The 24,233-nt window shown below is 38.8% G+C and overlaps 1 protein-coding gene across 8 annotated transcripts in view; it reads left to right on the top strand.

The window, feature by feature from the left end:
• EPB41L5 (erythrocyte membrane protein band 4.1 like 5) overlaps positions 1-24,233 on the top strand; it is a 177,888-nt gene that overhangs the window by 93,749 nt on the left and 59,906 nt on the right. For all 8 annotated transcript variants that reach the window (XM_037049878.1, XM_037049877.1, XM_037049876.1 and 5 more), the window contains one exon: positions 21,238-21,401. In XM_037049878.1, coding sequence (XP_036905773.1) covers positions 21,238-21,401 — 164 coding nt within the window. The remainder of the gene's footprint in view (positions 1-21,237; positions 21,402-24,233) is intronic.

Here is a 24,233-nt window from a genome sequence, read left to right as displayed (position 1 = left end):
TCTCTGCCAAAGCTTTTGTTTGTGAGGAGATTATTAATTTCTAACTCAATTTATTTACTCTGGATCCATTCAGATTTTGTGTTTACTCTGGAGTGATCTTTTGTAGTTCTTGTTTGTCATCAAGGGAATTTTTCTATATCACCTAAATTGTTGAATTTGTTGGCAGAAAGTTCATATTTCCTTATACAATTATAATATCTTTAACATATCATCCCTGTTACTTGGTAAATATGTATTTTCTCTTTTTTTTCTTTATCAGGCTAATAAGAGTTGTTAATTAAATTGAGCTTCTCAAAGAAGTGGCTCTAGGTTTAATTCATTTTCTTTTCCTTTATTGTTTTTCCCCTTTGATGTTTATTTCTTACCTTCCATTTTTTTGCATTTGATTTGCTCTGCTTTTTCTAGTTTATCAAGGTATAAGCTTAAGTCATTGATTTGAGAACTTTTTTCTTTTCTATTATCGATGTTTAGTGCTATAAATATTCCCCTAAATATTATTATAGTGGCTTCCTACAAATTTTAATATGTTGTGGTTTCATTTTCATTTAGTTCAAAATAATTCTCTAGTTTCCTTTCAGTATCTTTTTTGATCCAGAGGCCATTTAGAAGTGCCTTACATAGTTTCCAAATATTTTGGGGATTTTTCCAAGGTTCTTTCTATTTTAGATTTCTAATTTAATTATGTTCAGGTCAAAGAATATACATACTTTGTATAACTTGAATGCTTTTGAATTTATTAAGTCTTGTTTTATGGCCCAGAACTTTGTCTGTGTTAGTGATTTTTCTGAGTCCACTTGAGAAGAAAGTGTATTTTGCTCTTTTTTGGTGTAAATGTTCTATAACTGTTAATTAAAGGTTACAGTCAGTGTTGTTCAAGTTTAATATATCATTGATGATTTTATGCCATATTTTTAAAAATATTTTATTTATTTATTTTTAGAGAGAGGGGAAGGGAAGGAGAAAGAGTGGGAGAGAAACATCAATGTGTGGTTGCCTCTCATGTGTCCCCTACTGGTGACTCGGCCTGCAACCCAGGCATGTGCCCTGACTGGGAATCGAACCAGTGACCCTTTGCTTCACAAGCCCGTGCTCAATCCACTGAGCTACACCAGCCAAGGCTCTGCCATGTTGTTTTATCAATTATTGAGAGAGATATACTGAAATCTTCATAATTATGTATTTGCCTATTACTCTTTGCAGTTATTTTCAGTTTTGGCTTCATGTATTTTGAAAGTTCTGTCATTAAGTTCATAAATATTTAGGGTTCTTGTGTTCTTTTTTAAAATATATTTTATTGATTGTGGTATTAACAGTTGTCCCATTTTTTCTCCCCTTTATTCCCTGCTGCCCTATTCCCCCTCCTACCGTCATTCCCCCACCTTAGTTCATGTCCATGTGTCATGCATATAAGTTCTCTGGCTCTCTATTTCCCATGCTATTCTTAACATCCCCCTGTCTATTTTCTACCTACCATTTGTGCTTCTTATTCCCTGTGCCTTTGCCCCCATTCTCCTCCCTCCCACTCCCTGCTGATAACTCTCCACATGATCTCTATTTCTGTGATTTTGTTCCTGTCCTGTTTGTTTGCTTAGTTCATTTTTGTTTTTGTATTATTTTAGGTTAGTTGTTGATAGTTGTAATTTTGTTTTCATTTTACTGTTCACTTTTTTTTATTGTCTTCTTTTTCTTAGATCAGTTCCTTTAACACTTCATATAATAACATTTTGTTGATGATGAACTCCTTTAACTGGACCTTATCTGGGAAAGACTTTATCTGCCCTTCCCTTCTAAATAATAGCTTTGCTGGATAGAATAATTGATAGAATAATCTTGGGTGTAGGTCTTTCCTTTCCTTTCATGACTTCAAACAGTTCTTTCCAGCCCCTTCTTGCTTGGGAGGTTTCTTTTGAGAAATCAGTTGGTAATCTTAGGGGAACTCCTTTGTGGATAACTGTCTCCTTTTTTCTTGCTGCTTTTAAGATTCTCTCCTTATCTTTAATCTTAGGTAATGTAATTATTATGTGCCTTGGTGTATGCTTCCTTGGGTTCAAATTTTGGGAGACTCTCTGAGCTTCCTGAACTTCCTGTAAGTCCAGAAATAATTCCTATTTCCCTTGCCAGATTAGGGAAGTTCTTTTTCATTATGTTTTCAAATAAGTTTTCAATTTCTTGTTCTTCCTCTTCTACTTCTGGCACCCCTATGGTTTGGATGTTGGGATATTTAAAGTGGTTCCAGAGGTTCCTGAGCCTCTCCTTTTTTTGAATTCTTGTTTCTTCATTCTTTTTTGATTGAATATTTATTTCTTCCTTCTGGTCCAAATTATTGATTTGAGTACTGGTTTCCTTCCTGTCACTGTTGGTTCCCTATACATTTTTTTCATTTCACTTTTCATAGCCTTCATTTTTTCCTTTATTGTGCAAATGTACTCAACCATTTCTGTCAGCATCATGATTACCAGTGTTTTGAACTCTGCATCTGATAAGTTGGCTGTCTTTTCATCACTTAATTCTGTTCTTGGAGCTTTGATCTGTTCTTTCATTTGGGCCATATTTCTTTGTCTAGGAATGCCTGTTCCATAGTAAGGGGCGGAGCCTTAGGTATTGACCAAGGTGGTGCAACCCACCATTGCTGTGTTGTGGTGCTGTATGTGGGGGAGGGGTCCAAGAGAGAACAATGCCACTTGCTCAGTCCTCAGCCAGCTTTCAGTCACTTCCCCCAGTACTCACAATGAAATTGAGCCCTTCCAGTGCTGATTCCTAGCTGGGTGGGCTTGCGTACGTTCTAGGACGCTGTTGGTCTCTCTAGTGAACTCTCCTATGAGGCTGGGAGTTTCTCCCACTGCTGCAACCCACATGAGTTTTTACAGTTAGAGATTTTGAGGCTTTATTTCCTGACACTGGAACTCTGGGTTGCCTGGTATGTCCCCCTCCCCAGTTGTTCCTCACAGTTTGCACACAAAAGTGGGACTCTCTGCTTTTGCCAGCCTCCTCCTTTCTTGCCCTGGTCTTCCAGCCAACACCTTGCCATGAATCCTCTCCACCCTGGCTGCCCTTCTCTGCCCCTTCTACCAGTCTGGATGAATGTTTCTTAATTCCTTGATTGTCAGACTTTCATACAGTTTGATTTTCTGGCAGTCCAGTCATTTTTTGTTTTTAAATTTGTTGTTCTTCTTTAGGTTGTGCAAGGAGGCAGAGTATGTCTACCTATGCCTTCATCTTGGTTGGAAGTCTCAGATTTGTATTCTTAAATGACTCCTTTATTCTTATCCAATTATCATCTTAATTTTAATTATTGTTCTTTATTTCTAAACTCTCCTTTGATATAAATATATTGACCAGGTTTTTTTTGACTAATGTTAGCATTGTATATCTTTTTCTACCCTTTATTTTCAATTTCTGTTTCTTCATATTTATGTTTTATATAGGCCATATATAATGGGCTTTTTCTTTTATAGTTTTAACTGACAGTGTTACTATTTAAAAATTGGTATGTTCAGACCATTTTTATTTAATGGGATTATTGATATGACTAAGTTTGAGTCTGTCTTTTGCTATTTGTTTTCTATTCATCCCAAATGTTTCTTATTCCTGTCTTGCCCTCTTTCTGTCTCCTTCATTAATCAAGTGTTTTTAAATATTCTGTATATGTCCTTTCTTTACTTCTTAGCTATGACTCTTTGTTGATTTTACTTTAATGTTTGCTTTAGCATGTACAACTTTAACTTAATGTCTACTTTCAGTGTCTACTTACTTCATGTATACGAGTATAAGAATCTTAGAGTAGTGTATTTTCATTTCTCCTCACCCAGGCTCTTTACTATCGTTTGTCACGCATTTTACCTTTTTATGTGTTTTAAACCCCATAATACATTTTTTATTTTACTTCTGCCAGTCAGTTTCTTTAACATTTTTTTAATACAGGTCTTTCAGTTATAAATTATTTTGTATGAATGACAGCATGTTTATTTCAGCTTTTTTTTTACTGATTTAAGATATAATTTACATACCATATCATTTACCTATTTAAAGTGGACAAGTCAAGCCCTGGCTGGTGTAGCTCAGTGGATTGAGCACGGGCCTGCAAACCAGAGGATCATGGTTTGATTCCCAGTCAGGGCACATGCCTGGGTTGCAGGTCAGTTCCAGTAGACCTATGAGTGGCAACCATACATTGATATTTCTCTCCCTCTTTCCTTCCCTTCCCCTCTAAAGATAAATAAATAAAATCTTTAAAAAATAAAGATGAATAATAACATTGTATCAGAGAAAAGATAAGTTTATATTAAAAAAAATAAAATGAACAAATCAATACTTTTGGTACCTTCATAGGATTGTGCAACCTTTATCAGAATTTTATTTTTCGACTTTTTGTTTCCCCCTAAGGGAAACCCTTACTCATTAGCATTTGTTTTCATCAAATATCTGCTATTTACCCTTTTGGTGAGGGAAGGACCACCCACTGTAAATACTGCAAAGTAGTGGAACATACGGCACCCGACACTGGATAGGTGAGATAGACTGCAATTTATTGGTCACATATACTCATAGCTCAAGGTAGGAGGAAACCTCATAACATATAGGGCCACATGAGTGTTGCTCTTGGGAGCAAGGTGGACAAACATGGGCTGAGGGAGTCAGGCTTTATAATAACTTGAGGAGGAGGTAATCCCTAGTTTCCACCAGAGGATGTGATTACCCTGTTTGAATAATTTTATGGGCTGGCAAGGGAGTTAAGTTTGCTAGGTTAAGAAGCTGGTAGAACAACTGGTACAGTTGAGAGCACAACTAACTGAAGAGGGAACCTCTTCCACTGGATTGAGGGGACATATCTGGTGAGAGCACAGGAACTCGTGGGTAGGCCTTTGGGGGACCCTGTGGGACTGAAGGATGTCAAATCAGCACTTATTGAATCTTAATTTTAGACCTTACAGCACAGCAGTCAGTAATCATTCCTCACCCGTGCCTCAGGCACTTGGCAACCACAAATCTACTCTCTGTCTTTATGGATATTCTAAGTCTGGACATTTATAAATATACTCATATAATGTTTTGTGATATTTTGTGTTTGGATTTCATCCCTTAATGTTTTTAAGTGTTACTTATGTCATGGCATATATCAGTACTTCACTCCATTTATTGTTGATTAGTATTTCACTGTATGGATATACCACATTTTATGTATCCATTCCTCAGTTAATGGGTATTTAAGCTATTTTCACTCTTGACTTTTATGAATAATATTACTATGAACATTTATATACAGGTTTTTGTGTGGATGTGTGTTTTCATCTTTTTTTGGTGCACACCTAGGTTTTTCTTTGCTTTTTAAGGCTTTTATTTATTTTTTTGCTGGCTATAAAATGTTGGTTGATAGTTTTTTTTCTTTCAGTGTTTATTTTTTATTTTTTTAAAGATTTAGTTATTTTTTTAGAGATGGGAAAGGAGAGAGAAAGAAAGGGAGCGAAACATCAATGCATGGTTCCCCCCCTACACACACTGGGGACCTGGCCCACAACCCAGGCATGTGTCCTACACTGGGAATCAAACTTGCAACCCTTTGGTTCTCAGGCCAGTACTCAATCCATAGAGCCATACCAGCCAGGGCTCTTTCAGTGCTTTCAAGTTGTTCATTCACTGTCCTCTATTTTGCATTGTTTTTCATGAGAAGTCAGCTATCATTCTTTGTTTGAACATATGATGTCTTTGGCTGCTTTTAAGATTTTCTTTTTATTATTAGTTTTAAGCAATTTGATTATGATATGCTTTGCTATAGTTTTCTTTATGTTCTTTTTTTAGGGTTTGTTGAGAGTCTTGTTTCTGTGGGCTTACAGTTTTCGTCAAGTTTGAAAAAACTTAAGCAATTATTTTTTTAATTTAATTTAATTTTTTAAATGTTGTTCAGCTACAGTTGTCCCACCCTTTTCACCCTTGCTCTCCCCTACCCGATTGCCCCAAGTCAACCCCCACAGTCAATCCCCCCCATTGTCCATGCCCAAGAGTCCTCTATTTGTTTTCCTTTGCTTGCCCCTTCCCCTTCTTTCCCCTGTTATACCCTTTCTGCCTCCCCTCTGGTTGCTGTCAGTTTGTTCTTTGTTTCCAAGTCTTTGGTTCTGTTTTGCTCATTTGTTTTGTTGATTAGGTTCCATTCTAGGTGAGATTATATTGTATTTGTCTTTCACAGCCTGGCTTATTTCACTTAGCATAATGTCTCCAGTTCCACCCATGTTGTCACAAAAAGGTAGGAGTTCTTTCTTTCCACTGCATAGTATTATGTAAATGTAGCAGTTATTTTATCCACTCATTTATTTATTGATGTGCACTTAGGTTCTTTCCAGCCTTTGGCTATTGTAAATAACACTGCTCTGAATATTGGGGTGCCTAGGTCCTTCCCAGTTGGTGGGTGATTCAGGATTCATAGGGTATAGTTGCAGTTTTGAGATTGCTGGATCGAAAAGCAGTTCCATCTTAGTTTTTTGAGGAAATTCCATACTGTTTTATAGAGTGGCTGCACCAGTGTGCGTTCCCACCAGCAGTGAACTAGGGTTCCATATCCACAACCTCACCAGCACTTGTTGTTTGTTGATTTTTTAATGATGGCCATTCTGACCAGTGTGAAATCTCATTGTAGTTTTAATTTGCATCTCTTTGATGGCTAATGATGTTGAGCATTTTTTCATGTGTCTCTGGGTCCTCTGTATGCCCTCCTTAGGAAAGTGTCTGTTCAGGTCCTTTGCCCATTTTTTAAAGTTTGTTTATTTATTTTTCATGTTTTTAAAATGTTTGTTCAAGTATACTCGTCTCCATTTTACCCCCACCATTCCACCCCACCCAGCCATCCCCACTTCCCACCCTTGATCCTACTGCCTTTGGTTTTGTCCATGTGTCCTTTTTTAAAAAAGTATTTTTGATTATGCTATTATATTTTTCATTAATAACATATTACAGTTTTTCCAATATTTCCCCCTTTATCTCTCCTCCACCCTGCCCCCCCCCAATTCTCCAATATTCCTGCCTTCTTAGTTTATGTCCACGGGTTGTACATATAAGTTCTTTGAGTCCTCTGTTTCCTATACCATTTTTTGTTTCTCCCCATCTATTTTATGCCTACTAATTACTCTTTTTCTTCCTTGCACCTTACCCCCCATTCCTCCCTTCCCCCTCCCTACTGAGCTCCCTCTCTGTGATGTCCATTTCTCTGATTCTGTCCTGTTTAAGTTGTTTGCTTAGTTTTTGTTTTCATTATTTTTCTTTTAGGTTCATTTGTTGATAGTTGTGAGTTTGTTGTCATTTTACTGTTCATATTTTTTATCTTGCTTTTCTTAGATAAGTCCCTTTAATGTTTCATATAATAAGGGCGTGGTGATGATGAACTCCTTGAACTTGACCTTACCTGGGAAGTACTTTATTTGCCCTTCCATTCTAAATGAAAGCTTTGCTGGGTAGAGTAACCTTGGATGTAGTTCTTTGCCTTCCATGACTTGGAATACTTCTTTCCAGCCCCTTCTTGCCTGTAAGGTTTCTTTTGAGAAATCAGCTGATAGCCTTATGGGCACTCCTGTGTAGGTAACTGTCTCCCTATCTCGCTGCTTTTAGGATTTTCTCTTTGTTTTTCATCTTGGGTAACTTAATGATGATGTACCTTGGTGTGTTCCTCTTTGGGTCCAACTTCTTTGGGACTCTCTGAGCTTCCTGGATTTCCTGGACATCTATTTCCTTTGCCAGATTGGGGAAGTTTTCCTTCATTATTTGTTCAAATAAGTTTTCAATTTCTTGCTGCTGTTCTTCTCCTCCTGGCACCCCTATAATTTGAATATTGGAATGTTTCAGGTTGCCCCAGAGAATTCTTAGCTTCTCTTTATTTTTTTGTATTCTTGTTTCTTCATGCTGATCCAGTTGGGTGTTTATTTCTTCCTTTTGTTCCAAACTGTTGCTTTGAATCTGGTTTCCTTTTTGTCACTGTTGGTTCCCTGAATATCTTGATTTATTTCATTTTGGGTATCTTTCATTTGTTCTTTCATCTTTTGACCAAGCTCAATCAGTTCTGTGAGCATTTTGATTACCAAGGCTTTAAATTTTCCATCAGATAGGTTGGCAGTCTCCTCATTGCTTAGTTCTCTTTCTGAGGTTTTGCTGTGTTCTTTCATTTGGACCATATTTCTTTGTCTTGGTGCAGCTGCTAGGTTATAAGGGGTGAGGCCTTAGGTATTCACCAGGTCAGGGCAACCCCCTTTGTTGCTCTGGGTGCTCCCTGTGGGGGAGGGGCCAGAGAGGGAACAGTGCAGCTTGCCTGCTTGTCTGTAGCCCACTTTCCAACAGACTTTCTTATCAGACTGGAACTGTCTCTCACCAAGGCAACCCCAGCTTTAGCCCAGTCAGCTCTGAGTCTCAGTTTTCTCCTTAAGTCAGTCTCTTGTGTACAGCACTGCTGACCTGGCAATCAGCCCCACCCCTCAGCCACCCCACCTTAGTTTTTCTTAGTTGGCCAGCATGGTCTGCCTTACTGGTCTGGTTGTTCTGGTTGATTTTTTCTTTAATTCCTTGGGTGCCAGAGTTCCATTGAGTTTGCTTTTCTGGCGACTTTGGTTGTTTATTGGTTTTAGATTGGTTGTTATCCTTCTTTTGGTTGTACGAGGAAGCAAAGGGTTTCTACCTATACCTCCATCTTGGCCAGAACTTGTTCATGTGTCCTTTATACCCATTCCTGAAAACTCTTCCCCTTTTACTCACATTATCCCCTCCCACTTTCCCTCTGGTTTCTGTCAGTTTGTTCTTAATTTCAATGTGTCTGCTTATGTTTTGCTTGCGTGTTTGTTTTGTTGATTAGGCTCCACTTATAGGCGAGATCAATGGTATTTGTCTTTCACAGCCTAGTTTATTTCACTTAGCATAATGCTGTCCAGTTCCATCCATGTTGTAGCAAAGATTAGGAGCTCATTACTTTTTTCTGCTGTGTAGTATTTTGTCATGTAAATGTACCATGGTTTTTTGATCCATTCATTTACTGATGAGCACTTAGGTTGCTTCCAGCTCTTGGCTATTGTAAATTTTGCTTCTGTGAGCATTAGGGTGCATAGGTTCTTTTGAATTGGTGTTTCATAGTTCTTGGGTATAATTCCAGCAGAGGAATTGCTGGATCAAAAGTCAGTTCTATTTTTAGTTTTCTGAGGAAATTCCATACTATTTTACACAGTGACTGCACCAGTCTGCATTCCCACCGACTGTGCACTGGGGTTCCCTTTTCTCTACATCCTTTCCAACACTTGTTTGTTGCTTTGTTTATCATGGCCATTCTCAACAGTGTGAAGTGGTATCTCACTGTGGTTTTAATTTGCATCTCTCTGATGGCTAGTGATGCTGAGCATTCTTTGATAAATCTCTCGGCCCTCCATAGGTCCTCCATGGAGAAGTGTCTGTTTAGGTCCTTTGCCCATTTTTTAATTGGATTGTTTGTCTTCCTGGAGTAGAGTCGTGTGAGTTCTTCATATATTTTGGAGATCAGACCCTTCTCTGAGATATCATTTGCAAATATATTTTCCCATATGATTGGTTCCCTTTTTATTTTGCTGATGTTTTCTTTAGCTATGCAGAAGCTTTTTATTTTGATGAGATCCTACTTATTCTTTTATGTCTCTTGCTCTAGTGAACATATCTGAAACTATTGCTGCATGAAATATCTAAGATTTTCCTGCCTATGTTCTCCTCTAGGACTTTTATGGTGACACAACTTATATTTAAGTCTTTATGCACCTTGAATTTATTTTTTTGTATGGTGTAAGTTTGTGGGTGAGTTTAATTTTTTGGCATGTAGCTGTCCAGATCTCCCAACACCATTTTTAAAATGTATTTTGTTGATTTTGCTATTGCATTTGTCCCATTTTCCCCCCTTCACTCCCCTCCACCGAGCACACCACTCCCATTCACATTCCCCCACTTTGGTTCATGTCCATGTGTCATACTTATAAGTTCTTTAGCTTCTACATTTCCCATGCTATTTTTACCCGCCCCTCCACTGTCTATTTTCTACCTACCATCTATGCTACTTATTCTCTGTACATTTCCCCCCCTGTCCCTCTCCCATGCCCCTGTTGATAACCCTCTATGTGATCTCCATTTCTGTGGTTCTGTTCCTGTTGTAGTTGTTTGCTTAGTTTGTTTTTGTTTTGGTTTTAGGCCAACACCATTTGTTGAAGAGGCTGTTTTTACTCCACTTTATACTCTGCCCACTTTGTTGAATATCAATTAACCATAGAGACTTGGGTTTATTCCTGGGCTCTCTATTTCTGTTCCATTGGTCTATGTGTCTGTTCTTATGCCAGTACCAGGTTGTTTTGATAACATAGCCTTGTAATACACTTTGATATCAGGTATTATGATCCCTCCTACTTTGTTCTTCTTTCTCAAGATTGTTGCGGCTACTTGGTGTTGTTTATGGTTCCATATAAATTTTGGAAGTGTTTGTTCTATGTCTGTGAAATATGCCATTGGTTCTTTAATAGGGATTGCATTGAATCTATAAATTTCTTTGGGTAATATGGACATTTTGATGATGCTACTTGTTCCAATCCATGAGCATGGTACATACTTCTATTTGTTTGTGTCTTTCTTAATTTCTTTCTTCAGTGTTCTGTAGGTTTCTGAGTACAGGTCTTTTACCTCCTTGTTTTGGTTTAGTCTTAGATACTTTATTTTTTTTTGTTGTTGTTGCTATATCAAAATGAATTTTTTCCTAATTTCTGTTTTTGATATTTCATTTTTGGTGTACAAAAATGCCTTTGATTTCTGAATGTTGACTTTGTCTCCTGTCATTTGGCCAATTTTACTTATTAGGTCGAGCAGTTTTTTTGTGGAGTCTATAGGGTTTTCTATGTACACTATCACGTCATCTGCAAACAGTGACAGCTTCACTTCCTCCTTTCCAATCTGGAGGCATTTTATTTCTTCTTCTTGTCTGATCACTGTGGCTAGAACTTCCAATACCATGTTGAATAAAAGTGGTGAAAGTGGACACCCTTGTTTTATGCCTGATCTTAGGGGGAAGGTTTTAGTTTTTGCCAGTTGAATATGATATTGCCTCTAAGTTTCTATTTTAGGGCCTTTATTATGTTGAGGACTGCTTCATCTACTCCCACTTTGCTGAGTGTTTTTATCATAAGTGGGTGCTCTACCTTACCAAATGCTTTTTTAGCATCTATTGAGATGATTGTGTGATTTTTGTCTTTCATATTATGTGTTGTATTATGTTTATTGATTTGCGTATATTGTACCATCCATGCATCCCTGGATGAATCCCGCTTGATCAGGATGTATGATCTTTTTAATGTAATGCTAGATCCAGTTTGCCAATATTTTGTTCAGGATTTTAGTATCTATGTTCATGAGTGGTATTGGCCTACAGTTTTCTTTGTATTGTTTTTATCTGATTTTTGAATTAGGATAATATTGGCCTCATAAAAAGAGTTTGGGGGTCTTCCCTCTTACTGGATTTTTTGGAATAGTTTGAGAAGAATTGGAGTTAGTGCTTCTCTCAGTGTTTGGTAAAATTCTCGTGTGAATCTGTTCGGCCAAAGGCTTCTGTGTGCTGGGAGTTTTTTGGTTACTGCTTCAATTGCACTAGCTGTTATCAGTCTATGCAGGTTTCTACTTCTTGACACAGTTTTGGAGAATTATATGTTTCTAGAAGTTTGTCTGTTTTGCCCAGATTTTCCAATTTCTTGGCATGTAGTTGTTCATAGTAATTTCTTATGATCCTTCTGTGCTATCGGTTGTAATATCTCCTTTTTCATTTCTGATTTTATTAATTTCGGTCAGCTCTCTTTTTTTCTTAATGAATGAATCTGGTTAAAGTCTTGTTGATTCTTTTTATCTTTTCAGAGAATCAGCTCCAGGATTTATTGATCCTTTGGATTGTTCTTTTAGCATTTATGTCATTTAATTCTGCTCTGGTCTTGATTATTTCCTTCCTTCTATTTACTCTGGGGTTTGTTTTTTGTTGTTGGTCTGGTTTTTGTGGATTTAGGGTTAGGTTGTTTGTTTGAAATTATTCTATCTGGGTTTTTTTATTGTTGTTCAAGTACAGTTGTATCCATTTTCCCCTACCACTCTCCCCCACCCACCCCCACCCCTACTTCATACCCTCAGTCCTACCCACTTTGGCTTTGTCCATGTGTCCTTTATACATATTCTTTGATGACCCTTTCCTTTCTTTACCCCATTATCCTTCTCCCTCCTCCCCTCTGGTTACTGTCAGTTTGTTCTTTATTTCAGTGTCTCTGGTTATAGTTTGCTTGCTTGTTTGTTGTGTTGATTAGTTTCCACTTGTAGGTGAGATCATATGGTATTTGTCTTTCACTCCCTGGCTTATTTCACTTAGTATAATGTTGTCCAGTTCCATCCATGCTATCATGAAGGGTAGGAGCTGCTTCTTTCTTTCTTTCTTTCTTTCTGCTGCATAGTATTCCATTGTGTAAATGTAGCATAGTTTTTTTTTATCCACTCATTTACTGAGGGGCACTTAGTTTGCTTCCAGCACTTGGCTATTGTAAATCTTGGTAGTCTGAATATTGGGGTGCCTAGGTTTTCTTAAATTGGTGTTTCATGATTCTTAGAGTATAATCCCAGCAGTGGGATTGCTAGGTCAAAGGGCAGTTCCATTTTTAGTTTTTTGATGCAATTCTATGCTGTTTTCTACAGTGACTGAACCAGTCTGCAGTTCCAAGAACAGTGCACTAGGGTTCCCTTTTCTCCATAACCTTGCCAGCACTTTTTGTTTCTTGATTTTTTTTATTATGGCCATTCTGACTGGTATGAAGTGGTATCTCATTGTGATTTTAGAAAGCTTCTGCATAGCTAAAGAAAATGTCAACAAAAAAAAGGGAACCAACCATACACAAAAATATATTCACCAAGGATACCTTAGACAAGGGTTTGATCTCCAAAATATTTGAAGAACTCACACACAGTGAGGACATACAGAGGGCCCAGAGACATATGAAAGGATGCTTAGCATCACTAGCCATCAGAGAGATGCAAATTAAAATCACTGAAATTTTTCTGTCTTTTTTAGGTATGCCTGTATGGCAATGAACTCCTGCTCAGGACTGCCTTTGCTGTGTTGTTGTGTGTTCTTTTTCATTTGTTTCTAGAAATTTTTTGATTTTTTCTTTGATCTCATTGTTTACCCATTCATTGTTCAATAACATGTTATTCAGTCTCCATGTATTTGAATGTTTTTGAGGGGTTTCTTTTTGGAATTGGTTTCTAGTTTCAAGTGATTGTGATCTAAGAAAATGCTTGATATGATTTCAATTTCCTTGAATTTGTTGAGGCTTGTTTTGTGTCCTATCATGTGGTCTATCTTTGAAAATGTTCCATGTGCATTTGAAAGGAATGTATTTTGCTTCTTTGGGGTGAAAGATTCTGTATATATCAGTTAAGCACATTTAACCTAATGTGTTGTTCAGTGCCACAGTGTCCTTGTTGATTCTTTGTTGGAAGATCTGTACATTACTGATAGTAGGGTGTTTAAATCCCCTACTATAAGTGTGTTGCTGTCTATCTCATTCTTGAAGTCCTCCAAGATTTTCCTTATATATTTGGGTGGTGCTAAATTGGGTGCATATATGTTTACAGTGTTTATAACTTCCTGGTGGATTCTTCCCTTTTGAAATATGAAATGACCTTCTTTATCTCTTTTTACAGCTTTTGTTTGGAAATCTACTTTGTCTGTTATAAGTATTGCTATCCATGTTTTCTTTCCTGTCCATTTGCTTGGAATTTTTGTTTCCAGCCCTTTACTTTCAGTCTGTGTAGGTTTGTTGTTCTGAAGTGGGTCTCTTATAGCCAGCATATTTGTGGATCATGTTTTCTCATCCTTTCATCTATTCTGTGTCTTTTGATTGGGGCATTTAGTTCATTTACATTTAAAGTTACTATTGATACATACCTATTCATTGCCATTTTTTCCTTTTGTACCTGTGTTTCTATCTTTCTCTCTCTCTCTCTCCATCTTCCTAACGCAGTCCTTTGGTGTGCTGGTTTGACCAGAAGTGTATTCTTTTAACTTTTTCTTGTCTGGGGTACTCCTTATTTTGTCTTCCATTTTAAATGACAGCCTTGCTGGGTATACTAGTCTTGGTTGCAGGACTTTGCTTTTCATTACTTGGGATGTTTCTTGTCATTTCCTTCTGGTTGGTTGTGTTTCCATTGAAAAGTCAGCTGCTAGCCTTATCGTGGCTTCCTCGTATGTTACTTCCTGTTTCTCCCTTTCTGCTATTAAGGTTCTCTCTTTGCCTTTATAATTTGATGTTTTAATTATGATGTATCTCAGAGTGGGCCTTTTTGTGTTCATCTTGATTGGGACCCTCTCTGCCTCCTCAACTTGCATGGCTTTTCTCCTCTCCAAGTTAGAGAAGCTTTTTGTCATTATTTTTTTTCAAACAGTTTTTCTAACCCTTGCTCCTTTTCTTCTCCTTCTGATATTGCTATGATATGTATGTTATTACATTTCATCTTGTCCTGAAGTTCCTTTAAACTATTCTCATACTTTTTGAGTCTTTTTACATTTTGTTGTTCTACCTGGTTATTTCTTTCTACCTTGTCTTCCAGGTCACTAATTCAGTCCTCTGTTTCATCCAGCATGCTTGTGATTCCTTCTACTTATTTCATTTATTTATTTGTAGACAGAAGGAATGGGAAGGAGAAAGAGAGGGAGAGACACAGTGATGTGTGGTTGCCTTTCATGCACCTTACTGGGGACCTGGCCCAAAACCCAGGTATGTGCCCTGACTGGGAATCAAACCTGCAACCCTTTGGTTTGTGGGTTGGTGCTCAGTCCACTGGGCCACAGCAGCCAGGGCTCTACTCTATTTTTTAGATCAGATACTGTATTCTTCATTTCTTCCTGGTTCTTATTTATAGTTTGTTTCTATTTCATGCTGTTGTATTTCCCACTCAGTTCCTTGTAATTGTCACTGAGTTTCATGAGCGTCCTTATAACCATTGGTTTTTTTGGGGTTTTTTTGGTTTTTTTTTTTTGGCTTTCAATTTTATTTTATTTTATTTTTAAATTTAATCTTATTCAAGTACAGCTTTCTGGGGGTTTTTTTGTTTTTTTTTTTAAATATATTTTATTGATTATACCATTACAGTTGTTCTATTCCCCTCCTTCAATCCCTTCCACCCGCACCCTCCCTCCCCCACCATTCTGCCCCCCTTAGTTTATAACCACGTGTCTCAAGGTCTTTGGATTCTATATTTCCCCCACTATTCTCACCCTCCCCCCTATCTATTTTCTACCTACCATCTATGCTATTTTCTGTGCCTTCTCCCCCCTTCTCCCCCTCCCACCCCCCTGTTTCTAACCCTCCATGTGTTCTTCATTTCTATGGTTCCACTCCTGATCTAGCTGTCCTCTTGGTTTGCTTTTGTTTTAGGTGTGGTTGTTAATAGCTGTGTGTTTGCTGTCCTTCCACTGTTCATATTTTTCATCTTCTTTTTCTTATATAAGTCCCTTTAGCATTTCATATAATAAGGGCTTGGTAATGATGAACTCCTTGAACTTGACCTTATCTGAAAGCACTTTATCTGTCCTTCCATTCTAAATGAAAGCTTTGCTGGGTAAAGCAATCTTGGCTGTAGGTCTTTGGATTTCATGACTTGGAATACTTCTTTCCAGCCCCTTCTTGCCTGTAAGGTCTCTTTTGAGAAATCCGCTGACAGTCTGATGGGTACTCCTTTGTAGGTGACTGTCCCCTTATCCCTTGATGCTTCTAGGATTCTCTCCTTCATTTTGGTCTTGGCTAATGTAATGATGATGTGCCTTGGTGTTTTCCTTCTTGGGTCCAACTTCTTTGGCACTCTCTGAGCTTCCTGGATTTCCTGGAAGTCTATTTCCTTTGCCAGACTGGGGAAATTCTCCTTTATTATTTGTTCAAATATGTTTTCCACTCGTGGCTGTTCTTTCCCCCTTCTGGTACCCCTATAATTCGGATGTTGGAACGTTTAAAGATGTCCTGGAGGTTCCTAAGCCTCTCCTCATTTTTTTGAATTCTCATTTCTTCATTCTTTTCTGGTGGGATGTTTTGTTCTTCCTTCTGGTCCATTCCATTGATTTGAGTCCCAGTTTCCTTTCCATCACTATTGATTTCCTGTGCATCTCCCTTCATTTCAATTAGTTTAGCCTTCATAAGTTCCTCTAATTTGTGACTTTGTTCCTCTAATTTGTGACTATAATCTACCAGTTCTGTGAGCATCCTGATAAATAGTGTCCTGAATTGTGCTTCTGACAGGCCGGCAATTTCTTGGTCACTTAGAGTTATTGGCTCTGGGACTTTGAGTTCTTCTCGTGCCATCTTTCGGGTTGTTCGTGCCTGTTCCATAGCAGGATCAGAGCCCTAAAGTGTTCACTAGAACAGGGCAACGAAGTCGCTGGGTTGTGACGTTGTATGTGGGGGCGGGGTCAAAGAGAGACAGTGGCTGTCACTGGTATTGCAGGGCAACTAAGTCGCTGGGTTGTGACGCTGTATGTGGGGGCGGGGTCAAAGAGGGACTATGGCGTCCTGTCCGCCGCCGCCTTCCGCCACGGCCCTCACCGGGCCCAGGCGTTTTGTCCCACTGCACGCGAGTGTGCCACCACCGTCAGCCCTCGCCCCCTGGGGCCTGCGTGGTCTGTCTCACTGTGCGCGAATATGCGCCCGCGGTCAGTCTGCCCCGCACCCCAACTGGTTCCCGTCTGCCTGCGCGCCTGGGTCGGGGCCCTGTCCTGCCCGACCCTGCTCGCTGCTGGCTCCGCCCCTCTTACCGTCCCGTTGAACGGTTAGATGTAGTCGGACTTCCGTATAATTCAATTTTCTGTCCTTTGGTTGTGTCTTTGTTTCTCCAAATCTTTGTTGTATTCAAACTTGGTTGTGGGAGAAGGCACAGTGTTTCCACCTATGCCTCCATCTTGGCGGAAGTCCATAACCATTGTTTTTTAACTCTGTCTGATAGATTGCTTGCCTCAATTTCCTTTAGCTCTTTTTCCAGGTGTCCCTCCTTTATTTTCAATTGAGGGTTCTTTCTGTGTCTCCCCAGGTTTTGCCTGCCTGTCTTTGTGGGGTAGACTTCTGTGATAGGAGTTCTGTGGTACTCAGTGGTACATCCTTTTTTATTTCCTCGTCTGGATGCTCTGGGATTGCCCCTTCTTCTCTTTGTGTCAGCTCTCCTGTTGTACTTAAGCTTTACCTGTTGGTATCTTCTTTGTTATTGGGTTCTCCCCTCCGGTAGGCTTACTGGTAGTCACAACTCCCGCCTTGTCTTGTATGCTGTTGTACAGGTGTTAGTTAACAAAGCAGGATTACCAAACAACAAAACCTATGCCAGCAAAAGAATTCCCCTACCACATCAGCAATCTCAACTGCAATTGAGCAAAAATTAATAAAAGTGCAGAGATATTACAGATATTGTAAGATATGACAAGGGGAATATGGGATGACTAAAAGGGGAAAATGTTACTGAGTGGGAAAGGGAGGGAAATTGATGAGTAGGGATAGAACCGAGGTGAAGAAATGTAGAAAACAAAATTTAAAACATAAGTATAACATGGAAGGGCGATGGGAGCAATGGGGTAAGGAAATGGAAGAGTATACTATGAGGTTTGAAGTAAAATTGAAAAGTTATTGGACCATTGGGAGCAAAAGTGCAGAGAAATCACAATAGGGTCAAATGCAACAGCAGTTGAATGAAGTTTAATAAAGGTGGAATAGGAGCAAGAATATTGTACAAATGTGAAAAGTGAATATGAAATGTTTACAGTAAATAAAAATGATTTTGTGAGGATGGGGAAAGCAAACTAATAAGAGTAAGGAATAAAGCCCAGGTTGAGAGATGAAGAAAATGAAATCAAATTCCTCACTCAACTGATTGGGGCATGCGGACAGCAAAATAGAGTAGGATGGGGAGAGTATTCTATGGGATAAAATACAAATTGTGAACAAGTAGGATTTCCATAGAAGTGTAGCAATAACCACAGTATTTCACCCAACTAGCCACTGTTTATAAAAGGTGGAAAGGAGATATGACTCTCATAAGGGGAAAAAGAATGTGAGCTGACTTAAGAAAGAAGAGCACTTATGGGAGGTTAGATGGAAGAGAAATAGAGTCAGGGATAGGGAAAATGGTGCAGTGTGAGAAATAAAGTTTACAACCACAGTAATAAGGCTCAGAAAGATGGTGAAATGGATTAAGACCAGGGGAGGGTTCTGTGTGGGATTTGGAATAACAATAATATGAAAAAAAATGTGATTGGAATAAAAAGTAAAAGCAGGAGTCGTGTTATTTGGCATACGAGTGAAGTGAAAGAAGAAAAATGCAATATGAAAGGGAGGGAAACAAAAAAAGCAAAGACAGACAAAACTAAAAGAAAGAAAAGAAGAAAGAGAATAAAATAAGCAAGTTCTGACGAAGAGTAAGGTACAGCTGTTGGTGTTCACCTTCTCTCTTTTTTCTGGATCTGTCTCTGGTTTTCTCTCTGCTCCAGATCCCAGATGGGTTGTTTTAACTTGGGCAACATTGCCTGTGTCTTAGTCTTCTGCCTCTAGAGGGACTTCTGTTTTAATAGGGAGGTCTGTGTCTTGCCTAGGAGGCACTGTTCAGTCTTCTGGGAAAATTCTGAGTGCATTCCTCCGCCTCTCTCTTCCCGTCTTAATCTGTTCCAGTTTGTTTCCAAAAATGTATAGCTTCTGCCTAAATAGCTGTCTGTTTCAATGGGGAGTGGGCAGGGGGACAGTCCATGTAAGAGCATCAGCTGTCTCCTGCTTGGCATAGTCTATAACTCTGCATGCTAGGCAAGTCTGGGTGGTGCCCTGAATCCCCCTCGTTGCATGCTTTCTTAACTTCTTGTTTTGATGGCCTCAGTGAAATAGGGACCTAGGGCCCAGGTCCTTTGTTTCCCTGTGGGGAGTTCAAAGCGGGGCTGGGGGTGGTTGTTAAGCCTGCCTACCCAGTTTTGCAGATGTTCCCAGCTCAGGTAGGCAGTGGGGGGGTTGGGCTCAGTTTTCCCTTTCCGGTGGTTCCTCTAAGGAAGGGTCCTCAGTCTGAGCTGGAATAATCACAGGTGCTCAGTTCCCAGCCCACCGCACTGTGCAGCACGCAGTCTCCACTCTGCTCCTGTCTGGCACTGATAAGCCACTGCTTTGCACCCCTTTCATCAGTCCACAGGGTGCATTGAATGGGAGCAAACTGCGCCTACAACCCTCCCTCCTTGTTGGCTGGGCAGCTGTATATACAAGGTCCCTGCCTAGCATACCTCAGTTCCCCTTTTGAAAAAAGTCTCTGTGGGCACTCTGCCTTTAGGAGCCACTGCCTGACTTTCCACACACTCCAACTCTGGCAAGTCAAGAGTCTATCTCAGTCAGGGCCAGTCGCTGCCCATTCCTTCTCCCAGCTCCAGGAGCTGCCAGGACCTCCCCAACTCTTTGGAACTATCCTGGCCAGGGACCCATGCCCCAGCTTGGGTGCGCCTCCAGCTCTGTGCGTGTGTGCTGTTTTTCCCTGGTGACTTAACATGTTCAAGTCATTCCTGGTGCTGGTCTGTGATTTGCCCCCCTGAGAGGGGAGGGAGCAGCTAGGCTTCTATCACTGACCTGCTCTCCTCCAATGTTTTCACTGCCACAGCTGTGGTTTCTGGCACTAGGCCCCTGGACTTTCCTCGTCTGCCTATACAACCTCCTTACTGCCCATTTTGAGGTGTCCTCTGCACACTTTGGCTTCCAAACTTCAAATCAGCTAAGGTTCTGTTGGCTGTTCTCTTTGTTTTTCAGAAGATCAGCTAAGTGTCCCAGTTAGGTGCATGAAAGTGGACTCAGCTCCCACCTACTTTGCTGCCATCTTCTTCCTCCCCCAATGATTTCTTTAGATATTTGTTCTATTGCACTCCCACTTTGGAAGTCCAGTTTATCTGTACAGTGGTCTACTTGAAGTTGTCCCACAGCTAAGTGATACTTTTTTTGTTTGGGGGGATTCTTTTTCTTTGTATTTTAATTTGGATAGTTTCTGTTGCTATGTCTTCAAATACAGTATTTTATCTAATGTTAATCTGTTGTCAATTCTGTCTAATGTATTTTATACCTCAAGTATTGTAGTTTTCAGCTCTAGAAGTTTGATTTGTTTTTTTTATATTTTCCATGTCTCTGCTTAACTTTTTATCATAAGCAATACAGTTATAATAACTGTTTAATGTCCTTCTCTGCTAATTCTATTCAGTTTCTATTGGTTGATTATTCTCTTTGGTGTGGGATGTCTTTTTCTGCCTCTTTACTTTCTGGTAAGCTTTGAGTGAATACTTGACATTCTATCAAGTTCTTCACTTAACAAATTTAATGTTCCTGCCTGATGCTAGATAATTTATATTCCTCTAAATCTGCTTGAACTTTGTTTTAGGACATAGCTAAGTTATTTGAAAATAGTTTGATCCTTTGGGAGTCTTTCTTTTATGATGTGGTAGATTGGCTTGTTGCCATGCTCAGTCTAAGTAAATTATTTTCTACTCTTTAGGGAAGACCTTCCTGAATACTCGATGCCCTGTGAATTATGTGTTCTTACAGTTTTTAGAAACATGCACTGTGGCCCAGTATGAATGCCACTAGTGCTTTCCCCATCTGGAAGGAAGGAGGAAATCCTTTTGAATGGTTCTTTCCTTAGCCTCAGAGTGTTTCCTCACATACATTCTCTGATCAGTACTCTGCTGAATACTTGAGAGGGGGAACTTCTGCAGACCTCCAAAAGTCCCTTTTTTAAGTGCTGCTCTCTCCTGACTAGTACTCTGTTGTGTGAACTCTAGCTGCCTTGGTCCTGGACTCTTAGCTTCATCTTCTTAATTGAGATGACTAAAGGAGTCCTCTTGCTCTGTCTCATATCACACTCTCTGCACCACGGCATGGAAATTCTCTCAAGGTCATTGTAGGGATCACCTCATTTATTTCCCAAATTTCACAATCACCAGCCTTTGTTTTCTGATATCTGATGTCTTGAAAACAATACACCCCACACCCATTAGGTTATTTCAACTAGGAAATGAAATTCAGTGCCATTTATTTCATCCTGGCTGGAAGAAAAATCTGCCCAAAATATTTTGTCAAATGAATAAACTAGTTGGGATATGAACTCTTATGAAATTTTTTCCAACAAAGATTTTTGTTATTATTTTAAATTCTTTTTATGATAAATTTCTTGGTCTAAGTAAGTTTTCTGTTACCTTTACAGCTTGCCTCTGAATATTGATTTGCTAGATAGTCCAGCCTTATTGGAAACAACCATTGATGATGTAATTGGGACATCTGATACTGTGGAAACTTCACAATCACCAGATGAAATTAACATAGCCCCCAGGCAAACCGGATTAAAGGAAAATGAAGTTGAAGGCCGAGGTAAGTAAATGTTCTATAAAACATTAATGTCATCTTTTTATTTTATCCTTTTTAAATGAGCTATTTAAGTCAGTTCCTTCAAGAATATTTTATGTAATAGTTGAATTTTAAAATTGAATGTAAAAGAGTTATGCCTTCTTGCTTCTTTCTGCTTAAGGATGCATTGAAATATTTAACATTATATAACTGAGACCATTAAACATTTGTATCATTTATAAATCATTAAATATTTATGAATTTTCAAACTTGCCTTTTCACTGCTCCTAGAGTGACAGTTAAAAGAAAAATTTTCTTTAAAGATATTTAGGGCACAGGATTGAATACATGTTAGGACTTCCTGTTAGCTCCTAGAAAATATTTTGCTGTCATGAGGACTGTTGTTGTACAGACCCACAAAAAAATAATCCAGAAAGAAAGCTCTTTCCTTACTTTTTTAAAGATTAGAAGGAAACGATACATTATCTATTTTTTAAATCATTGACACTGTTACAGATGTTCACATTTTCTCTCTCTTTATCTACTTCTACCCACCCGCAACCTACATTTCCTCTGGCCATCACCACATAGTTGTCTGTGTCTATGGGTTATGCATATATGATCTTTGGCTAATACTTTCACCTTCTTTCATCAGTTCTCCTTTGATAGCTGTCAGTCCGTTCCATGTTTCCATTACTTGTTTCTATTTTGTTCATTAGATTCCATATGTAAGTGAGATTATATGGTACTTGTCTTTTTCTGACTGGCTTATTTCACTTAGCATAATAATCTCCAGATCCATCCATTCTGTCACAGAAGGTAAGATTTCTGTCATTTTTAAAGCTGCATAGTATTCCATTGTATAAATGTACCACAGTTTTTTTATTCACTCCCCTACCTATGGACACTGGGCTGTTTCCACATCTTGGCTATTGTGAATAATACTACAGTTAATGTAGGAGTACATACATTCTTTAGAATTGGTGTTTCAGGATTCTTAGCATATATTCCCAGCAGTTGGATTGCTGAGTCAAGAGAGCTTCTTTTTTCTTTTTTTTTAAGGGGGGGAAGGGGAGGAGAGAAACACCAATGTAAGAAAGAAACATTGATCACTTGGTTCTCGTTCGTCTCTACCTGGACCGAACCTTTAACCTAGGTATGTGCGCTGACTGGGAATCAAACTTTCCTACGCAGGATGACACCCAACCAACTAAGCCAAAAAGTCAGGGCAAGACAGTTTTATTTTTAAGTTTTTGAGGAAACTGCATAGCTGCACCAGTATGCATTCCCAACAACAGTGTACTAGGGTTCTCTTTTCTTCACTTCCCTGACAGCACTTGCTGTTTGTTGCTTTATTGTTGATGGTCATTCCAGCAGTTGTGAGATGATATCTCATTGTGATCTTAATTTGCATCTTTCTAATGATTAGTAATGTTGAGCATTTTATACATGTGTCTGTTGGCCATCTGTGTGTATTCTTTGGAGAAGTGTCTGTTCAGGTCATTTACCCATTTTTTTAAATTGGATTATTTGTTTTCTTGGTGTTGAATTGTATAAGTACTTCATATATATTTTTAATATATTTTATTGATTATGCTATTACAGTTATCCCATTTTTTCTCCCCTTTATTCTTCTCCACCCTGTACCCCCACTCCCACCTGCATTCCCCCACCTTAGTTCATGTCCATGGGTCAAACGTATAAGTTCTTTGTCTTCTCTATTTCCTATACTATTCTTAACCTCCCCCTGTCTATTTTCTACCTACCATTTATTCTTCTTATTCCCTGTACCTTTGCTCCCATTCTCCTCCCTACCCTTCCCCACTGATAACTCTCCATGTGATCTCCATTTCTGTGATTCTGTTTCTGTTCTAGTTATTTGCTTAGTTTATTTTTGTTTTTGTTTTTTAGGTTTGGTTGTTGATAATTAATTGTGTTTGTTGTCATTTTACTGTTCATATTTTTTATCTTCTTTTTCTTAGATAAGTCCATTTAACATTTCATATAATAAGGGCTTGGTGATGATGATCTTTTGTAACTTGACCTTATCTGGGAAGCACTTTATCTACCCTCCCATTCAAAATGATAATTTTGCTGGGTAGAGTAATCTTGGATATAGGTCCTTGCCTTTCATGACTTGGAATACTTCTTTCCAGCCCCGTCTTGCCTGCAAGGTTTCTTTTGAGAAATCAGCTGCTAGTCTTATGGGAACTCCTTTGTAGGTAACTATCTCCTTTTCTCTTGCTGCTTTTAAGATTCTCTCCTTATGTTTAATCTTAGGTAATGTAATGATAATGTGCCTTGGTGTGTCCTTCCTTGGGTCCAACTTGTTTGGAACTCTTAAGCTTCCTGGACTTCCTAGAAGTGTATTTCCTATGCCAGATTGGGGAAGTTATCCTTCATTATGTTTTCAAATGAGTTTTCAATTTCGTATTCTTCCTCTTCTACTTCTGGCACCCCTATGGTTTGGATGTTGGGATATTTAAAATGGTTCCAGAGGTTCCTGAGCCTCTCCTTTTTTTTGAATTCTTGTTTCTTCATTCTTTTTTGATTGAATATTTATTTATTTCTTCTGGTCCAAATTGTTGGACCCAGTTTGAGACCCAGTTTTCTTCCTGTCACTGTTAGTTCCCTGTACATTTTCCTTTATTTCACTTTTCATAGCCTTCATTTTTTTTTCCTCTATTTTGTGACTATACTCAACCATTTCTGTGAGCATCCTGATTACCAGTGCTTTGAACTCTGCATCTGATAAGTTGGCTATCTCTTCATCACTTAGTTCTGGTTTCGGAGCTTTGATCTGTTCTTTCATTTGGGCCATATTTCTTTGTCTAGGAATGCCTGTTCCATAGTAAG

Source organism: Sturnira hondurensis, unplaced genomic scaffold (genome assembly GCF_014824575.4).
Source record: "Sturnira hondurensis isolate 20B ecotype Veracruz unplaced genomic scaffold, ASM1482457v3 Scaffold0006496, whole genome shotgun sequence".
In the NCBI taxonomy this organism is placed as follows: Eukaryota; Metazoa; Chordata; class Mammalia; order Chiroptera; family Phyllostomidae; genus Sturnira; species Sturnira hondurensis.
Note: the sequence above shows the minus strand (reverse complement) of the source record. Positions and strands in the feature narration are given on the sequence as shown.